At 34.5% G+C, this 26083-nt stretch overlaps 3 protein-coding genes across 3 annotated transcripts; all 3 read right to left on the reverse strand.

The window, feature by feature from the left end:
- Positions 1-70: 70 nt before the first annotated feature.
- Positions 71-6354, reverse strand: LOC131854198 (facilitated trehalose transporter Tret1-2 homolog). The gene is made up of 8 exons (XM_059205327.1): positions 6279-6354; positions 5157-5389; positions 4384-4707; positions 3459-3591; positions 2029-2246; positions 1264-1458; positions 270-516; positions 71-117 (listed from the first exon to the last, which is right to left on the reverse strand). Exons 1-8 carry the CDS (start codon positions 6352-6354, stop codon positions 71-73), a joined length of 1473 nt encoding a protein of 490 aa, XP_059061310.1.
- Positions 6355-9728: 3374 nt separating this feature from the next.
- On the reverse strand, positions 9729-16759 carry LOC131854228 (facilitated trehalose transporter Tret1-2 homolog). Its single transcript, XM_059205361.1, has 7 exons — positions 16690-16759; positions 15814-16046; positions 15092-15415; positions 14539-14671; positions 12311-12528; positions 10982-11176; positions 9729-9947 (listed from the first exon to the last, which is right to left on the reverse strand). The coding sequence occupies exons 1-7, from the start codon at positions 16757-16759 to the stop codon at positions 9729-9731; spliced, it is 1392 nt and encodes a 463-aa protein (XP_059061344.1).
- Positions 16760-21495: 4736 nt separating this feature from the next.
- LOC131854252 (facilitated trehalose transporter Tret1-like) lies at positions 21496-26083 on the reverse strand. Its single transcript, XM_059205383.1, has 7 exons — positions 26014-26083; positions 25025-25257; positions 23807-24130; positions 23561-23693; positions 22958-23175; positions 22040-22234; positions 21496-21714 (listed from the first exon to the last, which is right to left on the reverse strand). The coding sequence occupies exons 1-7, from the start codon at positions 26081-26083 to the stop codon at positions 21496-21498; spliced, it is 1392 nt and encodes a 463-aa protein (XP_059061366.1).

Consider the following 26083-nt stretch of genomic DNA (forward strand, 5'->3'; position numbering starts at 1 on the left):
TACATGAAGTCTTCTACGTAGGTTAATTTATGTATATGGCAAAAACATCATCATCTGCTTCTTCCATAACTCATTCATTTGTGGTCGGGGTAGTACGTTTTTCTTTTCCATTTATACCTGATCGCAGTCATCTCGTTATTTACTTCCTTTCTTACCATATCATCTTTCATACAGTTCATCCATGTCTTTTTCGGCCTTCCTTTGCCCTTATTGTAAATTATAATAAAAATACCATATTTATTATAAAAACTTTATATTTTAAAGTTTACCCTCATTTGAATTTTTTGAATTCGTATGTCCTCCGCCCAACATTAACTCGATTTCTTCTACAGATTTCCCTTTAGTCTCAGGTATAAATACCAGGGAAACAAAGAAACCAAGAAGGTTGATACCAGCGAAGCCATAGAAACTGGTGTGCATGCCCAGCATGTTCGAAATTGGCGTATACACAAACACGCCAAGAAATGTTATCAGCCATGCCCACATGACTACGCAACCCACTACCTTTGCGCGAATCTGAAATTCGGAAAAAAATACTGTTAGTCCTCACCAAATTTATACTGAATTGGACACGGGATCACAGCTTTTTTTTAAATTTAAATTAATTAATTCTTCTCATGACATCTTAATAATGCACAGTTCTCACTATTACCACAGCTAACATAACTATTACTAAATTACCACTCAGCCTGTCTTCAAGAGAGTCTTTACGTACGTGAATAAGAGTTCATTATTTCGGACTACTCTAATGCTGTTGGCTGCAGCTGGCCATTACAGTTTCACCGGACGTTAGGGGGCGAGTGCAGATGGCACTCCAAACCCGCGGAAGGACTTATGGAGCGGCTGAAGGCCAACTCCTGCCTGACGGATACGACTTTAGTCTGAGGGCACCACTAGGGGTTCGAACCGCGGCTCAGGCCGTCGTAATTTCGATCCCCGTTTGGACGGGGGATCGATCGGCGGGGAAAAGAATTCACGTACGTAAAGATTAACTGATTAAGCAATATTAAAAGTGGTATTTACAATTATAACTATAACAGTATATTTTTCTTGCATGGATAAGTATGGAATGTTGCACCCGCCTTCGCTAACAGTCATACGCTGACGAGACACAAGTGGCGGATGAGAGTCAGATAAAATCATCAAGAATAATCACAACGGTCTCTAAGAAGGACTGTGTGTCACTCATACTCGTAATACATTACTAACAAACACTAGTCTCTACAATAACTATATTGTTCTTAGGTACGGATATAGACTTACCTGGAAATTAAACATTTCCGCCATAATGACACCCGGTACTGACGTGACTCCGGCCGCATACGACCACATTGCAGATACTATTGCAATCACTGGCAACCACCCTGGAACGCTGCCGCCCTGGTGTTGTATGAGCAATATTGACGCAAGACACAGGAAAGATGCCACTGTTATGGCGTAAGTTATCACCAATAATGGCTGAAAATAAATATAAATAATTAATACGAGAACCAAAAACTACGTACCCATTTTTACGAACATTGCACGGACGGAGTAGTATAAAATTTCGTACAATTATAGTTTACATGGAGAAAAAATGCAGATTATTATTATTTTTTAAAAATTAAGCCTAAAAAATACATTAAATTCATTAAAAAAAAAACACATTACATATACTACACAAACGCATATATACTGTTTTGTTTTTTGGTTTATTGCTGGTTCAAAGAACTTTTTGTACTTTTTATTATGGAATTTGTAAAATGGCTTTGCAAAAGAAAAGGCTATTTATTACTCATTAAACGAATATAAATGACAAACGATCAACATAGACACCTATATATATAAGCATAAATGAAAAAAGCTGATTTAAAAATAAATAGGTAAGTTTCTTGCCGGTTCTTCTCAGTTGAATCTCTGTACCTACTGAACTGGATGGTAGAGGAAAATATTAATACAAAAACTTGAAGATCATAAGCGGCTTAAATGTGCTACATGAACAAATGATTTTTGATTTGGTATGATCAGAAATTCCATAAAAATACTCACCTTTCTGCCAATTCTATCGACAGTGACTATGGTTACGAACGAGCCGAAAATCATGAAAGCTGGTATACTGAGTGTCTGCAGCTCAAGACTGATGGTGACTCCACACGATCCAAGAATACTTGATATGTATGTTACAATAGCGAAGCATCCATTACATGCTTGGATCCCAAGTAAAAGTAACAGCAGGATCAAGCCTTTACGCCACGGCTTGTTTCTTACTGGAAAACAAACAACTTAATAGAAAACAAAATTTCATTTTGGATTAGAGTTATTGCTATCCAGTTTAGGTGAGGAGAAACGCAAGGTCTCTAAATCGAGATAGAGCCGAATGCTGAAGAATACACATCTTAATATAATTGCGTGGTTACACTCCGTGGAAATAGAAATAGAAATAATCTTTATGCAAATAAACTCATTACAAGCACTTTTGAATAGTCATATTTTGATTCTACCACTCATTCGGAATGCAGATTCATCACAAGAAGAATGAGCAAGAAACTTGTGTGTTGCTCTTTTTAATAGATGTTTATTTTATATAAATAATTACAATGTAACAAGTAAGAGGCATGCGATAATCAACATAGAAATCGCTACGCACTCACCATCAGTGCAATCAGATAATATTGTCAGTGCTATGTATTTAAAATTTTTCTACAAAAACATTATTATCGTTAACGAATTCTTCAATTAGTAAGCTTTTATGCAAAGGAAGTGTTTTATTTCACATTTAAATCTTTTTTCGGGCAGATTTATAACAGACTCTGGTATTTTATTGTAAAACCTTACGCAATTGCCATAAAACGAATTACTAACTTTAGCCAAACGACATTTAGGTAAAATCAGTTTGTTATTGTTACGTAAGCTTTTATTAGTGCAATCACTAACTCTTTTGAAACTGTCTATATTCTTCCTGGCATACATGATATTTTCATAAATATATTGAAAAGCACGTGGAGGTCAACTTGACATCGTACATTCTCTAGCTATGGGTTCATCAGTCCATTTAACCAGCAATCTGGGGGAGATTGCTGGTTAAATGGACTAAGGGGCATATTAGTCGACTGTATACTAATTTATTTTTATGTTAAATAAATAAACTATATAAGAACTAGCTGTCCCGGCAAACGTTGTTTTGCCATATAAATTAAAATCGCTATTAAAAAATAGGGGTTAATGCTGGAATGGTGAAAATTTTGGATTGTATGTATTTTTGTATGTTGTATCATAAAAAAATAGAAACTAAACACTTTGTCTAAAAAAAAATTAGGGGTGGACTACCCCTAACATTTAGGGGGATGAAAAATAGATGTTGGCCGATTCTCAGACCTACTCAATACGCTCACAAAATTTCATGAGAATCGGTCAACCCGTTTCGGAGGAGTATGGGAACGAAAACTGTGACACGAGAATTTTATATATAAGATACTCACAAATACAAAGAAACGTCACGGGAGGCAATGACTTGAAGTAATTATCCTCATTTTTCATATATGTGATCTCGTGGATGACTTCTTTGTCGGTTGTCTCCAGCCCTCGAAGTAAAGCAACTGTTCTAGCAGCCGTCTATCGAATAAAAATGAACTTTATGTCGGTCTATTACAGATATTTATAGGATAAATTTCATTGAATTTTATTTTTGGTTTGATAGTTAGTTTGCGGATGTCCATTTCACTGTTTAATGGATTTAATAAGATATTTATATTACATATAATATTTTGTTAATTCCGCTACAATTAGCATGTCATACATTCGGATGTGTAGTAGTAGTAGTAGTAGTAGTAGTAACCGCCAGAATTTCATCACCTTCAGAGAACGTGGTAACAGTAGTCAGGCTCTCTCACCGAATATTTGTGGTCTCACAAATGCTAATTGTAGCGGAATTAAACAAAATAATATAAATGCATTAGGTATTTATTGGATATCAAACTACGCTTGCTTTAGCGCGGATTACAATTTCGATCTGACTAGCTTGTTCTTCTAAAAGGATTATATTTTTATAAACAAGCAATACCCACTGATGGTAAGTGATAATCATAACCTATATACATGAACAGCAACATTGGCATGAAGTAGGTAATATATATATAAATAACCAATATATAGTATATAGTAATATATACATAACCAGTCTAAAAATATTAATTCAAATAAATTTAATATTACGTAAGTAAAACGTTTAAAAGTATCTTTTTTTTTTGTTAGTTTAAATTAGCAGTAATAATTGTAACGGAATATTTTATATTTCTTAGCTGCCTATATTTGAATTTATTACTTATAAATCATATTTTCCATATAGAGAATCTTCAAATTAGACTACTTATGAGATGTAAAAATAAGCAACGAATATATTTTTACCTCGTATTCTCCAATTTTAATCAGAAAAGCAGGAGACTCTGGTAATTTCGTTAGAAGTATTATCAAAACAAGAGGCAACCACACTACGATCCACAACACAGTGTAATACTCCAAATATGCTCCCATCGCGTACATAAAAATGTATCCGAGATTTTGATTCAATCCAACGAGAGACACCAGCAGACCTCTTATGTTGTCCTGGCTTAATTCCTTCACATACATTGGAATAACGGTGAAGCATCCTCCGGCAGCGATGCCTGCACAAACCCTCGCTACCAGAAGACCTGGCACACTCGTGGTTGCTAATTTTATTATCCAGCAAAGCTAAAAAGATATATGTTACTTATTTATAAAACTCTATCCTACCTGGATATCCCACTTTGTAATTAATTACATAAGTTACAAAAGAGAACCCCACTTTGTAAAAAGTCATCTTGTAAGTAGTATACCTACTTACAAACGACTTTTTACAAAGTGGGCCACAATCAACATCTACTTAATTTAATATGTAAGTAGGTAATTTAATTACATGTCTAAATTTATTATAACCTGATTATATAATGTGCTTACATGAGTAAAAATACATATGAAGGAGCCTAAATAAAATAGAATAAAAATATTTTTTATATAGGTAAATAAAAACTTTTTAAATAATTTACTAAAAACAGTTATTACAAAAAAACTTTTTTAACCCAAGTTTTGTGTTATAAGTTATAACAACTATATAGAATACAACTACTAGGGTAACATAAACAGCAAAAAATTAAACTTACTGATTGTGGTATAACAATTGCTATAACTCCAACTTTCCTACCATACTTGTCAGATAAGTATGTGTACAGAGGAACTCCGACCACAGCTGTCATTGGTACTGCACTAGCGATCCACATCCAACTCTCATCTGATATTGGTTGATCAACTACTGACGAAGTTTCTGATTGTAACACCTTTGTCATAGGTGAAATCCAACCTACTTGTAGTCCATAGTTCAATACTACTGTGTTCACTGCAATGAAATTTACTCTCTGTATGTTATGTTTACCTGGTAAATAAGTGTCCTTGTACTTTATTATGTACCTGTAATAGCAAAATGGCAAAGTAGCCTCACGTGATAGAAAAGGGTATTTGACGCCTATAGACAAGAATAGCACCACGGACATCGACGTATCGAGTAATGCCATTTTTGACGACTGTCGTGTCATACCCTACAATTTCTTTGCAATGTTTCACCCTTTCACAACACTGCTTTATGGGGTGAGGAGATTGATTGTAATTATAATGAAGTGACTTGTTACCCCATGGCTAGCAATTTACGTTGGCCTTAGATCTCCTACGATCCTCATTAATTGCAGCCTATTGCTGTTAGCGCAATGTTAGGTCGTGGTAGGCTATATATAGCCTAGCTTATAGCTTATAGATTCCGCGATAAATGAACAATCCAACAGTAAAAGAATTTTTAAAATCAGTTCAGTACATCCAGAGTTTATCCCCTACAACCTCACAAACTTTCTGAGGGAAAGTGATTACATATAGGCCTCCACGTGGTTCTCCTGGATACCATCGTGATAATTCCTGGTAAATTTGTCACGATGGGTTGACAGACCTGACCTCATGTCTGGTGCCCCTCCAACTTATCGTTAGCGCAGGCGGATGCACTATTCCATATAATCTATTATTTATTATAAATGAACTCATTATGTTGCCATTCTTGAGGACTGAGGTGTCACCTTTCATACCCTATAATTTCTCTGCTCTTACACATCCTTTCACAGCACAGCTTTATTAAAATCCACTTGAGCGCAGATATAGATGTGTCAGAAATGGATATTTCGGACACGCTGACGACTTTGTGCAAAGTTTACTTCAACCAAAGTCACTTTTTATTCATTACTTACATAATACTGCCACTATCCATTGCATGTAGGTATGACCACAGCTATTATCAGCTAATTCAATATTCTTATTTATCATTTTTGTATACGTTTAACTAAGTAAGCTACATTAAGAAAGACTTGCTGATTTACAACCGAACTTCAACTACAACCTAAGTGTTATAAATTATATCTATGTAAATATTTGAAACGATAAATATAAAAATATGATAGCAACCGATTTCAATTAACAGGGGTGTTCTATTAGAAAATGATGACAAATTTAACTAAAAAATAGTTTTAATTTTAACATTACTGATTCAAATTAAAAAAAAAACATTTATTCATGTAGGACATTTTAGCCGCTTATGAACGTATTTTTTTATATTATAATTTTTCCCTAACGTCCAGTTTAGTATACAGATTAAATTGAGGAGAATAGATAAGATATTTGGCATTTACGATAAAGTTATGTTTTACAAAAATAAAAAAATAGTAAGTCAAATAGTGATATGGTGCCAACAACATATAGCTGTGTTAAGCACGCAAGAGAACAACTTGGGAGTGTTAATGAGTGAAGATTTATCCTTCTGTGTTCATATCGTGGAAGACACTACTCACCGGAAACTAAAATACCATCCACACACTTAAACTTAAATTGTAAGTAAGAATAAATTATTTAAAAGAGCAACACACAAGTTTCTTGCTTGTTCTTCTTGTGATGAGACAGCATTCCGAATGAGCGGTAGATTAAAAAAAAAATGTTATGACTATTCAAAAGTGCTTCAATGTAAGTTTATTTGAATAAATGATTTTCTATTCTATTCTATTCTATTCTATCCTGATCATGGCCACGCCATTTGAATGGCGGTCCTCCACCGTGCATTTTTACACACTTCCTTTGAAATACGCACTTTCCAAAATATGCTTTCATAGAAATATGCACTTTACAAAATATTCAACGATTAGTACTCTGAAAATAACCATGTGTCCAGTTATTTCGTCTACTTGGATTATAACTTTTTTTAATACAAATAAAAGTAGCATAAATTACTCCTTAATCATTAGTTATCTGTGAGTGAACGTACGTCAAATTGTGTCCACCTTTTTCAGAGATTAGCAAGAACTAGCAGGTTGACAGACAGACAAAACTTTTTAAAATAAATTTTGGTGTAAGTACAATATTCACTAAATGCATAAGATATATAGATGTATAGAGTCAATTAATAATAATAATAATTATCTTTAATTTTCTCAAATAAAAACTAATACAATTGTAGCTTATAATAAAATTTAAAAGTAATAAACAAGACAAATCGTACTGTAACTCTGAGGGGGCAGTGAGTCCACCTTCGCTCCTAATCTGTTATGGCCTTTATTACTAAATTAATACAATAAGAGATCGATCGAGCATTAGCATGTGTGAGAAAAATCCATTAAGTAATTTAGTGAATAGCTGTTAATTTGAAATTACAGATACTTCAGTTTAATTTAATTCTATAGAAAGAAATATGAAATACGATTTTATTTTAGCTTTGCTCGAAGAACCTTATATAAAATAATAATATTTTCAAAGCGTAACAACCCTATTCCAAATAGCGTTTCGTTGTCTCCATTTTCTACAAATAGAACTGAATTATTTGCTTCAAGTACATTTGGTAGCCATACAGTAAATAAAAAGGACAAATACTTCAGATAAAAAGTTATATAATTTAAATTGTTATGTCATATAATCTGTGATATAACAAATGTCACTTTGATAAAAGTTTTGACGTCAGCAAGAAAATAATGGCCAAATCGTGTGGCATTTCGGTGGTCTCGGGTTCGAGTGCGCACGCTATATACATTTGTAATCATTAGTATGTTTGTTTGTATAGTCTAAGTGTTTATTATGTATGATATGTATTTATTTTAGAAAAAAAAAGATGTCTATGTATTTGTATCAGTTATCTAGTGCCTATAACATTAGCTCAGCTTGGGACTTGATGGCGCTGTGTGAATTATCCAAGGATGTTATTATTATTTTTCTATTATTCGTGCCTTTTTTTTAATTATTTTGGCCTTTGGCTCACTCATTATCATCATCATCACCAGCCCACTGCAGTCCACAGCTGGACATAGGCCTCTTCCAAGGCACGCCACTGGGCACGATCTTCAGCCTTTCTCTTCCATTTTTTACCCGCAATGGACCCGCAATTGCCTCACTCATTTTTTTGGTTTTTGGCTCAGCTATTTGGCTCACCTGACATCCTATCATTCTCGAATGTAAACCATTAGTGCAGGCGGGTGTATAATTCCATTATCGTACATTAACAACTTTAGTTATATATTTCTTCTTTAAGATTTACTAATATTGTTCTTCTCTTTGGCCACACGCAACCACATTGTGATATCATTCTACAATGATATTTATGTACCTTTACGATATTGAAACCTTCAGGAAAAGGTCGGCGACGCATTTGTAATTCCGCTGGTGTTTTTTTTTCATTTATTACTGCCGCCCATGAGCACCTGTCATGGGCGGCGGTAATCACTTACCATCAGGTGAGCCGGAAGCTCGTTGGTCCTGTACCTTTTTCCTGTATTTTTTTCCTAAACGACCAAACTAAGTCTGATAACATATCACGATTCTTATTCATACTTACTGACGGCCTCGGTGGTCTAGCGGTTTAGCACACCGCCTTGCTTCCGATGGTCGCAAGTTCGATTTCTGGCACGGTACAAACATTTGTATTAATGAGTACAACTGTTTGTCTGGGTGTTATCTGTTTATAATATGTATGTGTTTAAAAAAAAGATGTGTATATATTTATATCAGTTATCTAGTACCCATTTACACAAGCTTTAGCTAGCTAATTTGGGTCTAGATGGCGCAAATTATCTAGATAGTGTGAATTATCCTGAGATTATTATTATTATACTAGCTGTCCCGGCAAACGTTGTTTTGCCATATAAATTAATAACGCTATAAAAAAATAGGGGTTTGTGATAGAAGGGTGAAAAATTAGGGATTAAACCCAAAATGTTCATCCTTCTATCACCAACCCTTATTTTTGTATTTTTAATGAAACATAATAAAAAGATATAATTTTAAAACTTTTGGCCCAAATTATAAAAAAATAATGTTAGGGGTGGGCAACCCTTATCACTTAGGGGTATGAAAAATAGATAGTAGCCGATTCTCAGACCTACTGAATATGTATGTAAAATTTCGGGCGTAATATGATTTCTGTAATTTCATACTGCATTCATGGTTGCAGGACACGGAGAGATGATGATGGTGATGCTTGTAGGCGACGCAACGGTCACCACTTACCATCAAGTGGACCGTGTCACCTTGTTTGTTAATCGTTATAGAAAAATAAACATTTGGGTATTACCATAGGAATAAATTAACCACTTCAAGAATAAAAAAAATATACATTTATTTTATTTTTAATTTAATTTTACAATCTTTTTTAAATATTTATTTATTTATCGCGCCAATATTAACGTGATTTCATCAATAGTTTTCCCTTTCGTCTCAGGCAGAAATACCAGGGCAATAAAAACCCCAAGGAGGTTGGTTCCAGCAAAGCAGTAGAACATGGTGTGCGCTCCGAGGGCATTTGAGATCGGTGTGAAGGTAAACAACTGGACGAAGGAAATAAACCACGCGTATGTTACTAGGCAGCCCAGTACCTTTGCTCGTATCTGAAAATAAGTATATAAACATACATCGTTTGCGTTTTCCCCGTTTTTGCAACATTTTTCATTGCAATTGCCTATTGGTCATGTTATTTAGCCTGAGATACTTAGGTACAAATAACGTGGTTTTCTAATGATGAAAAAATTTACAAAATCGTGTGTATCAGTATTAAATTAGTAATAAAACTTTATTCCCCTTTTTACAAATATAGCGCGGAGGTTGGAGTATGAAATTTCGCACACTTATACTTTATATAAAATTATGCATAATACATTAAATTAATAAAAAAAACAATACAAACATTATCATATATTTAATATACACGCATAGAAGTAGTCTTTGATACCAGAACCTTAATAGTGTTCAAACTTATAATTAAAAATAAGAATTTTAATCATTGGCCGACCACTAATGTATTATAGATGAGAATTTATGTCACTATTTGAGTTATAGTGTATTTCATGATATCCTTATATATGAGAAATATACTCGTACATAATGTTAGAATTCACATCATTATTGTAGAAAAATTCCGATATTTTAAAAATATATTAAAAAAAGGTAGTTTGTTTTTAGTACTAATGAAGTAACCAATGTAAGGATTATTACGAATACTGTAAATAGCGCCATCTAGTATTTATAGACCAACCTACTACACTGACTTTGGTCTATAAATAGGGAGGTCGGTAGTTGAATAATCCTCTTTCGTTGCGTGAGGCGCGGCATTCAGTCGACAAGCGCAGAGCGTGCCAGTTGTGTTTTGGATATTAAAGTGAATTGTTTATCCCGGTCTTAGTTGGGCCTGGGGAGAAGCTGCAAGTAGTGAAGGTGAGTGTTAATGCATTCTAAAAGGGCCTTTTAAACCTACATCCGTGTCACAAGTCACGGGCGCTACTTGGGGTTTCCCTTGCGGTAGCCGGCTTCAAAGCCTAAGTCATCATCTTAAATAGTGCTTCTTACAATTACGAGTATATTTCTCATATATTTACGGGAATAAACCGTAATATTTATGGGAACAAATGGTATGTAAAGTACCAACTTGGAAATTGAACATTTCAGCCATGATGACGTATGGAATAGGAGCGACTCCCGCAGCGTACGCCCATACAGCAGCGATTATTGCAATCACTGGCAACCAGCCTGGAACGCTGCCGCCCTGGTGCTGTACGAGAATTATCGAGGCGAGACACAGGAACGATACTACTGTTATGCCAAAAGCTGATGATAACATGACCTGAAACATAACAATTACGTCATTCATCATGTGATGTAGTAGATAGTAAACCGCTTTTAGATCAATCCTATTATATGGTAGTGAAACGTGAGCTACTTAACAAATACTTGAGCAAGAACTACACACTACTGAAATGTGCATAGTTCGGCAGGATTACACTGAGGGATTAGGTTCGAAACGAGCATTTACAAAATCAGTTTACACTCTACCATCACAAATTTCACCTCTTTATAATCTATACATCTATTCATAAAATAAAATTGGAGTGTCTGTTTGTAATATTGAAATAACCGTTTTTTACTACATGCATATGAATAGAAGAAATAAGGTATATACACCAAAATAACATTTTTTACAATTTTTGTCTGTCTGCCTGTATGTTTGTTCCGGCTAATCTCTGAAATGGCTGGACCGATTTTGACGGGACTCTTTTAGGCAGGTAGCTGATGTAATAAGGAGTAACTTAGGATACTTTTATTTTAGAAATATAAAGTTAAATTCCACGCAGACGAAGTCCTGGAACAGCTAGTATATTTATAACACTGGGGCATCATAAATACATGTGAGTGAAATAAGATACAAGTGTAAAACAATATATGTATAACAAGGAGTAACTTAGGCTACTTTTATTTAAATAAAATACCACGCGGATGAATACGCGGGAACTGCTAGTAAAATATAAAAAGAATGACATAAATAATTAGACTGGGTGATGAATTAACACTTAGGGTTATAAAAAATAGTTTACGTCCTATTCTTAGACTTTCTGTTAGTAATGTGAACTGATAATCAAATTACTAACAGCGTACCATGACAGGTAGATCCACGCGGTTCTCTCCGGAAACCATCATATTCCTGGTAAATTTGTCACGATGGGCTAACTGACCTGACTCATTTTGATCTCATCATCCTCCACTGGTGCCCGCCAGCGTTAACCGTTGTCGCAGGCGGGTGCACCATTCTATTATAATCTATTATACCTTTAACTCTCCTTCGGTCGGTGCGGCTAAGGCAATTTGTTCACTGGTGAGGTAATGGAGTGATTGGTTTTAGGGTACAATGGGACTGACATGTACTTAGATGGTACAAAAGTCCCTAAATTTAAAAACAAATAAAAAATAACCTTTAACTCACCTTTCTTCCCATTCTCTCTACGCACACTATAGAAATAGCTGATCCGAATATCATGACAGCTGGTATACTAATCGTTTGCACCTCAGGGCTGATGGTGACTCCTGACGTCATGAGGATAGTGGACGCGTAGGTTACAATAGCAAACGATCCGTTGAACGCTTGGCAAGTAATGACCATCATGATTATTAAAAGTCCTTTGCGCCACGCCTTATTTTTCACTGAAAAACAACATGACGCTATGAAATGAAATGAAATGAAATGAAATGAAATGAAATGAATATTTATTGCTTAAAATGTGGTACATGTGTGGTTTTTAAGATCTTTAGAACTAGTTTCACACATTTTGTCATTTCTGACATGCAACAGACAAAACAGATGTCAATTTTGGTTATTTTTCGTTAGTCAATATTAAGTACGTACATTATTTATAATATGAGTATATCAACTTCGTATTAATGAAATATTTATAAATTATACATGTCAATGTTTTTAATTAAGTAAGTACTCCTGAACACTGTAGTAAGATTTGCTGATTAGCCATCTATGTAGTTCTTTCTTGAATTTATTTCGACATAAATTTACAATTTCACTTGGCAATTTATTATATATTTTAATCGCCATGGCGTGACAGTTTGAACTGCATAATGACGTCTTTATAGATGGTAACATCAATTTGTCTAAGTGTCTTGTAGTGTATTTACTAGGAATATCTTGTCTCCGTTTGAACAGTTCAGGATGCAGTCTTACAAATTGGCATATTTCATAGATATACATACAAGGCAAAGTCAATATGTTGAGTCTTTGAAACAATGGCTTACAACTTGTTCTAGGCGAAACGTCAAAAATAGCTCGTAGGCATTTTTTTTGACAGACAAAGGCTCTGTTTATTTCTACAGAGTTACCCCACAAAATCAATCCATATCTTAGCCTGGAAGCAACATAGCCGTGATAAGCAAGTATAGCCGTTTTGCTACCAGCAACCTTTGTTAACCGCCATAAAGCGTAACTGAATCTGTTTATTTTATTACAGACTGTTTCGACATGTTCTTTCCACGTACAATTTTTGTCTAAAACAATTCCCAGGAAGGTTATTGATTTTGTTTCATTAATAATTTGACCATTATGAGTAATGACGAGATCATGAGTATTATTTGCATATTGATTATGAAATTGTATCATATGTGTTTTATTTACATTTACTTTTAAATTATTGTTTGTCAGCCAACTTATAATATCATTTATTGTATTATTTATGTCATTGTTATATAATGTCAGATTTTTCGCAGAGTCAGGAATTATTAAAGCAATGTCATCAGCATAGAGATTACACATATGTTTAGTTACATTTGGCAGATCATTTATATAAATCAGGAAAAGAAGTGGTCCCAATATACTACCTTGTGGTACTCCTACACTGTTTACTTTTATATTAGATTTATATGTCTTTTCCTCCTTATTTTGATTAATTGTCGTTATTTCTACATATTGGGTTCTGTTATTTAGGTAGTTTTGTAGCCATTTCTGGGCTAAACCTCTTAATCCATATTTTTCACATTTTTCTAGTAATATTTTATGCGATACGAAATCAAATGCACGGCTCATGTCAAAGAAAATGGCAGTAAGTGGCACTTTGCTGTCAATGTAATTCATCATTGTAGTAATTAATTTGTATGCAGCAAGCGTAGTGGATTTACCCTTCTGAAATCCATTTTGCTCATCTTTTAATATTTCATATTTTCCAAAAAATGACATTATTCTAGAGTACATTGCTTTTTCAAATACTTTTGAAAGTGTTGTTAATAGTGAAATAGGTCTGTAATTTTCCGCATGTAACTTATCACCCTTTTTGTGAATTGGTTTGACCACAGAGATTTTTAATGCTTGTGGAAATGCGCCCTGTATAAACGATTTATTTACTAAGTAGCACAGAATAGGTGCTAGTATTGATGATGTCAATTTTAATAATTTTATAGGAAAATTGTCATATCCCACTGATTTTGTATTCTTTAGCGAATTGATGACTCAGTGGTTTAGAGGTTTAGCACAACGGTTCATTTTCGATGGTCGCGGGTCCGATTTCTCGTACGGTACAAACATTTGTATTCATGAGTATAATTGTTTGTATTGATCTGTGTGTATTTATATCTCTGGACAATTCACACAGCATCATCTACATATGTAGTCCCAATAAATAAATTGAATAGTAAGGAACAATATTAACTACTCACAAATACTGACGAAGGAAATATCTGGCAATGACTTGAAGTAGATGTCCTCGTTCTTCAAACATTCAATTTCATGTACCACTTCTTTGTCGTCAGATTTCCAGCCTCTAAGCATGGCAATAGTCGATGCAGCCGCCTGTAGGACATAACGTCTTGTAAATCTGGCCAACACCATACATTCTTTCTTTGGTAATTAAGTGCTATGAATTAGGTACCTGACACAGGCATATGTTTACTAGGTCATCCCAACACTAAATTATTGCTTACTAAGTCATCCTAACACTATATTATTGTTTACTAGGTCATCCCAACATTACATTATTGTTTAATAGGTCATCCCAACACTATACTATTGCTTACTAGGTCATCCCAACACTAAATACTAAACTGTAAGGTGTCAGTTTGCAATTTCAATTACTTAAATTAGGAAAGTTGTACAGTTTTTACCCATTGAACACGTAAGCAGGCGGTGATACTTGGTAGAAATACAATGTTATGTTAGTTTTTCGTATTTATTTATGTTATAAAAATTACTTCAAAGTAATTGATATTTTACCTCATATTTTCCTAATTTAACCAGATAAGCTGGCGACTCTGGAACTTTTATGAGCAACACTATCAGCACCAATGGCAACCACACCACAATCCACAGCACCGTGTAGTAATCCAGGAACGCTCCCATAGCGTATATAAACAGGAATCCCAAATTTTGATTCAGTCCCATTAGAGATACCAGCAGACCTCTTATGTTGTCCTGGCTTATTTCTTTCACGTACATGGGGGTGACGCAGAAACATCCCCCAGCTGCTATGCCAGCAAAAATCCTGGCAATGAGTAGACCAAGAATACTGGTCGTAACCAACTTGATAATCCAGCATAACTAAAAATATCATCAGTAAAACCAATTAATTATAAATTGTATAGAAACGAAATTGAACCTTTTATTCTATAATTACGAAGCGCCTAAAATATCTTCTTAGCACATGGTAATTATCAGTATTATTGCTAATAGTACGTTTAGGGGTGTAAACGTAGAGTTACTTTCGCATTTATTAAATTAGTATGGATATACAAATATCATTTTCTCAACTGATATCCACTATACCACAATACCGTCATCATCATCATCTGCTTCTTCCTTATACCACAATACCAATTAACAAGTAATTGATAACATAATTTATCCCACAAAAAAATAGTACACAGACCGACATGTGTGAACAAATTTGCATTATAAGAAACCATGTAACAGGAAAACATAACATGTATGGAACTTACAGCTTGCGGCACGGCTACTGCAAGAACACACATCCTCCTCCCAAATTTATCCGCCAAATAAGTGTATAGAGATACTCCAAAAACCGCTGTTATGGGTATTATACTAGCAATCCACGTCAAATTGGCATCAGTTATTGGTTGGTCAACTACTGACGACGTTTCTGATTGCAATACTTTTGTCATGGGTGAGATCCAACCAGCTTGCAATCCGTACGTGAGTAATGTAGTATTGACTGCAATAAAATTTAATCCTATAAATTTATGTTAACTTAGTATTGTTCAATGATATTTTATATATGATTCCTTTGGTTTTTGTGATATAATAATAGCATAGAATATCAAAATAGAAAATTCTTTAATAAAATAAACTTATGTTTTAGCACTTTTAAATACACATAATTATATTTTTTATTCTACTTCTCATCGCAAAGCTGTCTCGTCACAAGAAGAATGAGCAAGAAACTTGCATGTTGCGATTTTAAATATTTGTTGTTACTTTACATTTTTAAATTGAAGTATGTGAATACAAACTACCACCTAGCTACAGGGCCGGAGTGACGAACGCGCGAGCGGTCTCACTCCACCATACTAGTGGAGGTACCAACGGGAACCCTCTGAGTTGGGGCTCGCTACAGACTGTGCCACCGCCGTTAGAGTCGCGGTGGATTGCCATTCGAATCTGCGTCTCCAGCTCATGGCGATGGATGTGGAGATGTGTTTCAGTGAGTAGGAATGACACAGTAGGTACCCGTCTGTCTCCCCTGGCAGCCGGGTCTCCATGAAGGATTTTCTCCAAGTAAAAAAAAGACCAGTCCCTACAAGTAGAACTCGTTTACAAGTATGAGGGATGTAATTTAGGTTTTACCCTTATTTTACCTAGTATCGCCATTATCCATTGGTTTATAGTTTTTCCTTGTTTGCTCAACGAATCACTGTCCTTAGACATTTTTGTATTTTATATCTTACTAGGCACCTTTATATTGATTAATACAATAACATCTGATACATATCACGGTTAGTAACTCGTTATGTCACACATCATAATATGATACTGAATTATATCACGTATTTATATAAGTATATGAAACAATATTTAGTGTGCCGTAGGGGTGTATCTAATAAAATTGTCAACCGCCTTTAAAAAAGGTTATACTCTTTTTTACCAGTTTTTTTATGGGTGATTATGCAATGGCGCTCTCGCCTGCGCTAACGGTTTACGCTGGCGGGGCACCAGTGGAAGATGATAAGATGAGTATGAGGTCAGGTCAGTTAGCCCGTTGTCATAAGAACCCCCTGGAAACTATCGTGATAAATTCACGAAGAATTTATTTAGTTTCCAGGGGGAACCGCGTGGAGGTCAACCTGATATGGTATATTGCTAGCAATGAGATCATCATTCCACATTACTAACAATCACAATCACAACAGTATTGTGACTTAATCAATCTAATCGATTTTCTGTGGCACACGGTCTCGGTGGTCTAGCGGTTTAGCATACCATTTCACTTCCGATGTTTGCGGGTACGATTCCTTGCTTGTGTATTGTACGGCGGTATGGATTCAATCATCTCCCTGAAGAAAGAAAATGATCCGTCGAGACCGTACTTATTACTTTGACAATTTTTTCAGTAATAGAAGCAAAAATAAAACAAAATTAATCCGAGAAACAGTGGTAGGTTTGCACCTGTCACTATTTTACATAAAACTAGTGGGCATCCAGTTGTTAAAATTCGATCATTATTAATTTGTCTTACAGGAAGACTAGAGAAAAACAATATTAAAGTTAAACTACATTAATCTATTCTCAACATGACCACAAACATACGTATGTGTCTATAATATATAGTAGTGTTTGTGTTGATATTATTTAAGGATTTAAAAATATTTATTTATATTAATTTGTGCAAAATTCTATACCCAAATGTGAAGTATCATAATAGCAAGCGTTGCGTAAACGACATCGGTAGTTGACAGTTTTGACCACTCCCAACTGAGATAAGATTCGAGAAGTTGTATTGAGCATCCTTTTTTTACTTGAGGAAAATCCTCATGGAGTGGTAAACGGCCAAATAGCCGCTCTATTTGGCCGTTTACCACTCCATGAGGATTTTAGACAGACATAGAGTATTACTGAACTCCTACCGGCTAAAAACCCCAAGGTGTTCCTTGTCTTCTCCCTTTGCTTAGGGTTATGGGCGCAGTCCCTGACCCCTTTTAATTTTTTATTAAGCACAACCCTAAATAAGTCATATGAATATTATATATAATAAATAAACAACGCTTTCTCAGAGAGTAGGTATATACATTCTCTGCAAATACAATACAAATAATAATTATTATTTATATTAAATCGTGATATAACCAGATAATGTTACATATTTGTTTATATAGACATTTACATATAGGCTTAATTACAAAGTGCATTAACTCAAATAAAATAATTTTTGGTAACTCGACTTTAAAGTTAAATATTTAAAGTCGAATTTCCCAAATTTTATTTTAGAGTTAGTGCAGTTTATTTTGATATAGGTACCACATAAATTTAATAACAAATGTTTTACGAGTAGTAATGCAAATATTATTAACACATAACCTATCAAAGTAAATAAAACTGTATCCTATATGTATATATAGTATAATGTAAAGTAGCTGTTTTTGTCTCTTTGTTTATTCGTTATTACTATGAACCATATATTATTATTTTTTTATAGAGAGGTTTGGGCTATTACCAGGTGCTTTAGACTGTGTGCTCGCCGTTTTTTAGAGTTCGCTACCTAGACCCGTCAGGGACAATAATTGAGGATATTCTTAAGAGCGATAGGTTTTGTCTCCTCAGGATAGAGTGTATACTTTCCAAGCGGTATTTCATTTATGCATGAGTAGGCTACAATCAGTGGCGTTTCTTGTTCAGCATCAGCAAAATCTTCAGATTTGTTATGCACGGGCCTAAGTTAGCCAAATGTTTATTCAACTTGTGTCCAGTGAGGGCCTTAGTCATGATTAAAAACAATATATATATAGTTTTTAATCAATAGCAATAGTATAATGGAGTATTTATTCGAGTAGCCCGTTATTAGAGCTTAATTAATAATTTAACGACATAAGTGATTTTAATGTGGATTTTACTGTAATTTCCCGATTTTTTATACGAAAACTTAATTTTAATACGTAGAAATTTTGTCACTTATTTGTCCGCGATGGTCTACTAAAGTACTGAAAAAACTTTGAAGATATTTCATAATTATGTATATTCGGTAGGACAGAAGTGTGTTAGATCAAACACTTTCAAATTTCCCGCTCCTTCCTGTGCTTTGTCCTTCACCAGCCAATAATAAGTGAGCACTCGAACAAACACAATCAGTAATTGAATCAATAAGGAATTCAATATAAAATGATATCATCTGTATTCAATTGAAAACAAATGCAGACTATCAAACAAATAGTTCCGTAAATACAATGTTTCTAAATTTTGTCTTTTCAAGCACAGGCAAAATTTAGGAATCTTAATATTATCATTACTACATAGTACAAAATCCAATATATATCGCTGTCTGTCCCTATGTATGCTTAAATCTTTAAAACTACACAACGGATTTCGAAGCGGTTTTTTTTAATACATAGTTTTTTTTAATACATAGAGTGATTCTTTAGGAAGGTTTATATATGCAATACATGTACACCCGGGCGAAGCCGGGAATTTGTTATTTTTTCACGCAAAAACTACTGAACCGATCATGAATCAACATATAGGATACTTTATATTAAAAAAAACTAATAATTTATTTAATGCGAGCGTAGCCACGGGTAGTTATTATAAACGCGAAAGTTTGTGAGTATGGATGTTTGTTACTCTTTCACGCAAAAAGTACGGAACGAACTTTGATGAAACTTTACAGTAATATAGCTTATGCATTAGAATAACACATAGGCTATATTTTTTATTGAAATTTAACGCGCGTGAAACCGCGGGCTCAGCTAGTAGGAAATCAAACAGTGTGCTAAATAGATAGACCTCCGTGGCCGTCAATTTTTCAAATGTTGTTTATGAGAGTCTGGTAGAGGTTATGAAATAAATATCAGGATGTAGGATAACAGTGATAGGTGTGGTTTCCACGTCTAGGAGCCGTATTTACTACAGAGATGAATCTAAGGGATGGTTACTATAATTACATAGAAATTGCAGATATATATTCTGTAATTGTATACTGTGTAAATTTAAGTAATTTTCGTACAAAAGGGGTGGAACGTTTTTGCTTCACGATTAAATATGTAGATAAACATATAAATAATAATTTTAAGATTCACTTATTAAGACCAATCACAACAACAATAAGTAGGCATTATGAAATATAACAAAATAAAAATCAAAGTTACTTATATACTGTTGTAACTAAACACTAGCGCCATCTGTGCAGGCGTTTAAGTAAACACCAACCTACTCTGTTCCGTCTCTCTGGAATATTCTGCTCTCTGTGTTTTTTCTATTACTTACTGCGACATATGTACTATTTCTAATTAATAAACTATATTTGTAAATTGCTGTTTTCTGTTATAAAATACAATATATACTCAACTCAAGTTTCCAATCAAAGTGTTTGACAACAAATTGTGAATAGGAAATAAATAAAACTTCGTAAAATAAATATAAAAAATCTAAATTTAATTTTATTAACATTATTTACATTTGGAAACTAAAATAAATAAATAACATAATTTAGTTTTGTTTAGGTCTATCGTAAACTAAGCTATTTTGCCAAATTTAATATTGAACCAATGTTCACCTGCGCGCTTTATTTACTTACAGAAAGAAATGAATATATTAGAGTCAGTAATTTTACGAGAGATTTTTTTATGTAAGTATATACCTAGGAATGACAAATAGACTGACTTTAAACTTGGTTTACCTACTGTAAAGTAGCAGATATCACTTGCATTATCCACGGTTACCATACGGTCATATGTATCCGGTAATTTAATAATATCAGAAGTTTTTACATTTCTGATATAGGCCCAGCAAGTATAATTTGATTCTATGACTATTCAAATTTAAATTCAAATATTTATTTTTGTAAGTAGGCCCTTACAGGCATTTTTACAAGTCAATATAAAATGATTTATCTACAATTTTTAGAATAAGTTATTTCTTAGGATACGATGTATACAAAATTAAGCTTTACCATTAGAGCTATTTCTAGTTTATACATTTATGTATTATTACATACATTTGTTGATATACTATTTAGTACATTTTATGTTTATTATCGTTTTACTCCAGTACTCCGTTAATCTACTTTTAACGTTGAATAAATTTAATTTATTCATATATGTAATCAATTAGTAGTAGTTAGGCGGAAATGTCTCATGAATTCCTCTATTCCACTGATTTTTAATACACCCTAACGATATATGTTGTAGTATTAGTAAAATGTCCCAAATTTGATGGTTATTTATAAAAGAATAAATAATCCAAGACATTTTTCATAGACAGCGCCATCTAGTTCCAAACTCACCAAAGTTTGTACTAACCATAGTACTGGATAATATTTAGACATACTTAAATGTTTAGGTACTTATGGAAACTACAATTTGCATTGTTCGGGAATCAAAACCGCAACCATAAGAAGTAAAGCTGTGATTTATACTGCTAGACCACTTAGGTGATCAAAATTCGTCGAGATATGGTTATCGCGCCAAAAGCAATGTGATTTCTTCAACCGTTTTTCCTTTTGTTTCGGGTACAAGTACTAAGGTAACAAAAACTCCAAGAAGATTGATTCCAGCAAAGCAGTAGAACATGGTGTGCGCCCCCAGTGCATTTGAGATCGGTGTGAAAGCAAACAACTGTACGAAGGAAATAAACCACGCATATGTCACTATACAGCCCAAGACCTTTGCTCGTATCTGAAAGTTGCAAAATATAAATTATATATTTATTAATTTATAAAATTTGTAATCTTACTAATAATATAAAAGCGAAAGTTTGTGAGTATGGATTGGTGGATAGACGGATGGACGGATAGATTTATTGCAATTTCACATAAGAACTACTGAACATATTATATTTTGAAACTTCAAAGCAATATAGCTTATACATCAGAATGACACATAGGCTATACTTTAAATAGATATTATGTAAATTCGGCGAAATATAACGATGAATATCAAGTGAGTATGATGCAACGAAGTTGCGCTGGTCAACTAGTAGTAGATATTTAGAAATACCAACTTGGAAATTGAACATTTCAGCCATGACGACGTATGGTATTGGCGCGACTCCCGCAGCGTATGCCCATACAGCAGCTATTATCGACATCACGGACAACCAGCCCGGAACGCTGCCGCCCTGGTGCTGCACGAGAATTATCGAGGCAAGACACAGGAACGATACTACTGTTATGCCAAATGTTGATGACATTAATAACTGAAACATAAAAAAGAATGTTGATTGAAACAAAAAACATCCAGTAGTTGATTAAAGAACGTAAGAACATATATTACATGTTACCTATGTAAAGCTATTAAATATTGTATCACATGGTAATTTGCCAACCCTTTTCACATTTATTCTGTGCAAGTATTCTGCTGATTCTTTGCATTGTTTTTTTATTTTTTCTAATACTGTTGGTCATACCTGACTATTACAGCTTCATTGGAGGAGGACTTATGAAACGGATGAAGGCCAACTCCAGCCCGACACATACGACTTTAGTCTGAGCACTTCGCTAGGGGAGCGAACCTCGGCACAGGCCGTCGTAATTTTAATCCTCGTTGAATTGGAAGGAGGATGATTGGCGTCTTTGTGTATTCTATTTCTCGATTACAATGACTTTTATATAACCTATTTCACTCAATTTGTATATTCACCACAAAAAGCTGCCTATAACCAGGGCTTCGTATAACTCTGCACTAAAATTCGTCATAATCAATTCAGTGATTTAGGCAATAAATCTTAGTAGACAAACATGTCTCCAAGCTTTCTTCGTAAACTGTTGAGGTTGTAGGATCAGATTAGGCAGTGAAATTACAGAATAAAAGGCATGACATGTATCACGGATGGCACATGATAACGTGATGACCATATTGCTGTTCATGTCCACTTACTCCTTTGCCTTTCCATTTATATTAGAAAAATCTACCAACTCACCTTTCTTCCTACTTTCTCGACACACGCTATAGAAAAAACGGAGCCGATGATCATCACGGCTGGTATGCTGAGTGTCTGTATATCAGGACTGAGGGTCACTCCAGATCCAACAAGTATGCTGGACGCATACGTTATTATAGCAAAGCATCCATTTCCCGCCTGAACAGTAATCAGCAATAGGAGCAACAAAAGACCCTTTCGCCATGGCTTGGTTTTTACTGCAAAAAAAAACTCTTCTTTCAGGAACATAAAAACTACTAACATTAAATTAAATAAAGTTATTTCATCATTGTACTAGCGGCTTCGCTCGGATGCATTATAAACCTTTGAATTCCTCAGCTTATTCTATATGATAACACGTAGGTATTATAATACATCTTGAAACATTCTATTAAATCTTACACGTGGTTTATTGATTTCTGTACTTAAAGTAGCATGCTTAGTAAGTGAGTATAGAGGCAAGACAGCATGAGACATCATCGACCTCGCAACGCATTTTATGACATTCATCTACTAAATACATGGGCTTTAGTGAATAGTATCCATAGCAGATATAGTAAAATTAAATTTTAAAAACAATATCAAACAAAATGTAATACTTACAAATGCTGCTAAAGGAAACATCAGGCAGCGATTTGAAATACGTGTCTTCATTCTTCATACAGTCAATTTCATAAACAACTTCTTTGTCGTCAGGCTTTCGACCTCGAAGGAGAGCAATGTTAGATGCAGCCGCCTAAGAATAAACAGGATAGATAAATAAATCAGCTTTATGGAAAGTGAGTTTTGAATTAACTGCATATGTTTCTTGGGTTTACTCATTACGTTTACCTATAAGCTCATATTTACCTCGTATTTCTCCAATTTGATTAGATAAGCTGGCGACTCAGGGACCTTTATAAGTAACACTATCAGTACCAATGGCAACCACACCACAATCCATAGCACCGTATAGTAATTCAGGAATGCGCCCATAGTATACATGAAGAGGAATCCCAAATTTTGATTCAGTCCCATTAGAGATATCAGCAGACCTCTTATGTTATCCTGGCTTATTTCTTTCACGTACATGGGGGTGATACAGAAGCAGCCACCAGCTGCTATACCAGCAAATATTCTGGCAATGAGGAGTCCAGGCACACTCGTTGTAAATATTTTGATAATCCAGCATAACTGAAAATTAACGTTATCTGTAAGTAGTATGAAGAAAAATTGCCGCCTATCTATTTCTTTGCATAGTTCTAAGCCACACAAGTAACTTTGATTTTAATTTATGTTAATAATTGTACAAATAAGCTAACTTTTTTTAACTTTTCTACTGCTGTTGCACGCAGCTGGCCTTTACAGTTTCATAGAACAATAGGGGGCCAACTCCTGCCAGACAGATACGACTTTAGTCTGAGGGCAGCGCTAGGGGTTCTAACATCGGATCAGAACATCGTAATTTTGATCCCCATTTATATTGGAGAGGAAATACGCCGCCGGACTAGACAGGATATAGTCTGTAAACTGTATATACATATAGCAATGTACCATGGCAACCAACATCCTTGAAGTGCATCACTGATATGCCGTCGTTCACTTGTGATGCCCGTGGAATCACATGCTTTACCATTTCTATGAACTAAGCTATCATGTTACCATACCCTGTAATTATACTGCTATATCTCATACTCCAATTCGCAAAATACGATTAATTTGATTTACTGACGTTGCCATTTCATAGAACTAAGATGTTGTGACTCTTAACTTGTAAGTTCTCTGCAAAATCTGGCCCTGCAACCGAAACAGCTTACAAAGCAACATGCTTGGCAGATGAAATAGGTGAGACTGAGGTACCCACGCTGACATCTTTGTACAGACTACCTCTGCTTACCTTAATAAGGCTTAAATCTATTGACTGCAAAAACCTCATAAATATTATAAACGAAAGTTTGTGAGTGTGGATGAATGAATAGATGTTTGTTACTCTTTCACGACTTATATATCAAAATAGCACAATCAATTTCATGCGGATGAAACCCTCAGCACAGCTAGTTATTTACAAACCAGAAATATAGAACTTACAGCTTGCGGTACGGCAACTGCAAGAACGCCTACTCTCCTTCCGTATCTATCTGCCAAATAAGAGCACAGAGGTACTCCCAATACCGCTATTAAGGGCATCGTACTTGCGATCAATGTCAAACTGGCGTCAGATATTGGTTGGTCTACTACTGACGATGTTTTTGATTGCAATACTTTTGTCATGGGCGAGATCCAACCGGCTTGTAGTCCGTACGTGAACATTGTAGTGTTGACTGTAATGAAATTAACTCTTAGTAATTCATGTTATCCTGGTAGGGTATTGTAGAAATAAGCATTAATTATTTAAATATAAAATATTACAACAAATTGGAATAGAGTCAACTATAAAACTGCAAGGAAACTTACTTGACAGATACAATCTCATAACTAAGTTCTCATCCTCAATTATATTATTAGCAAAATTTGTATTTTACTGCCCGTTAACCGAAATTTTGACGCTTGCCATTCGTTGAAATTTTTCAAAAATCTCTTACATGATGCATATTGTAGTTTACTTTGTGTCAAATGGTTTATAAAGTTTTTATTAGTTATTATTTCATTCATTTTCCCTTTCGCTGTTATTTAACGTTACATTCTAGAGGAAAAAAACAACAAAAGAAAATATGTTTTTACAACTCTTCATAGGAATATAATCACTGTATATAATGGTTTGGACAAACTGGTTTCAGTGTGATCATAGATATTTTGTATAATCAATGCCTATTCTGATTCTGTTGGCCGCAGCTGGCCTTTACAGCTTCACTGAAAGGTACAGGGCGAGTATAGATGGCAGCCCAAATCTGCGGAAGGACTTATAGAGCGACTGAAGGCCAACTCCTGCCTGACGGATACGACTTTAGTCTAAGGATGCCGTTAGGGATTCGAACCTTAGCTCAGGTCTGATGGGGATCGATCTGGTGTTAACTACTAGGAATCACAAAAGTACAAATTACTAATAGTCAGTTGTATAATTGAAACAATATAATTACCTAGTATGGCTAATATCCATTGCATAATTGTTTTCCCTGGTTTCCTCGGTAAATCACTGTTAGCTGGCAT

This window comes from Achroia grisella, unplaced genomic scaffold, assembly GCF_030625045.1.
Source record: "Achroia grisella isolate CSIRO2021 unplaced genomic scaffold, CSIRO_AGI_Agris_v1 utg971, whole genome shotgun sequence".
Taxonomy (NCBI): Eukaryota; Metazoa; Arthropoda; class Insecta; order Lepidoptera; family Pyralidae; genus Achroia; species Achroia grisella.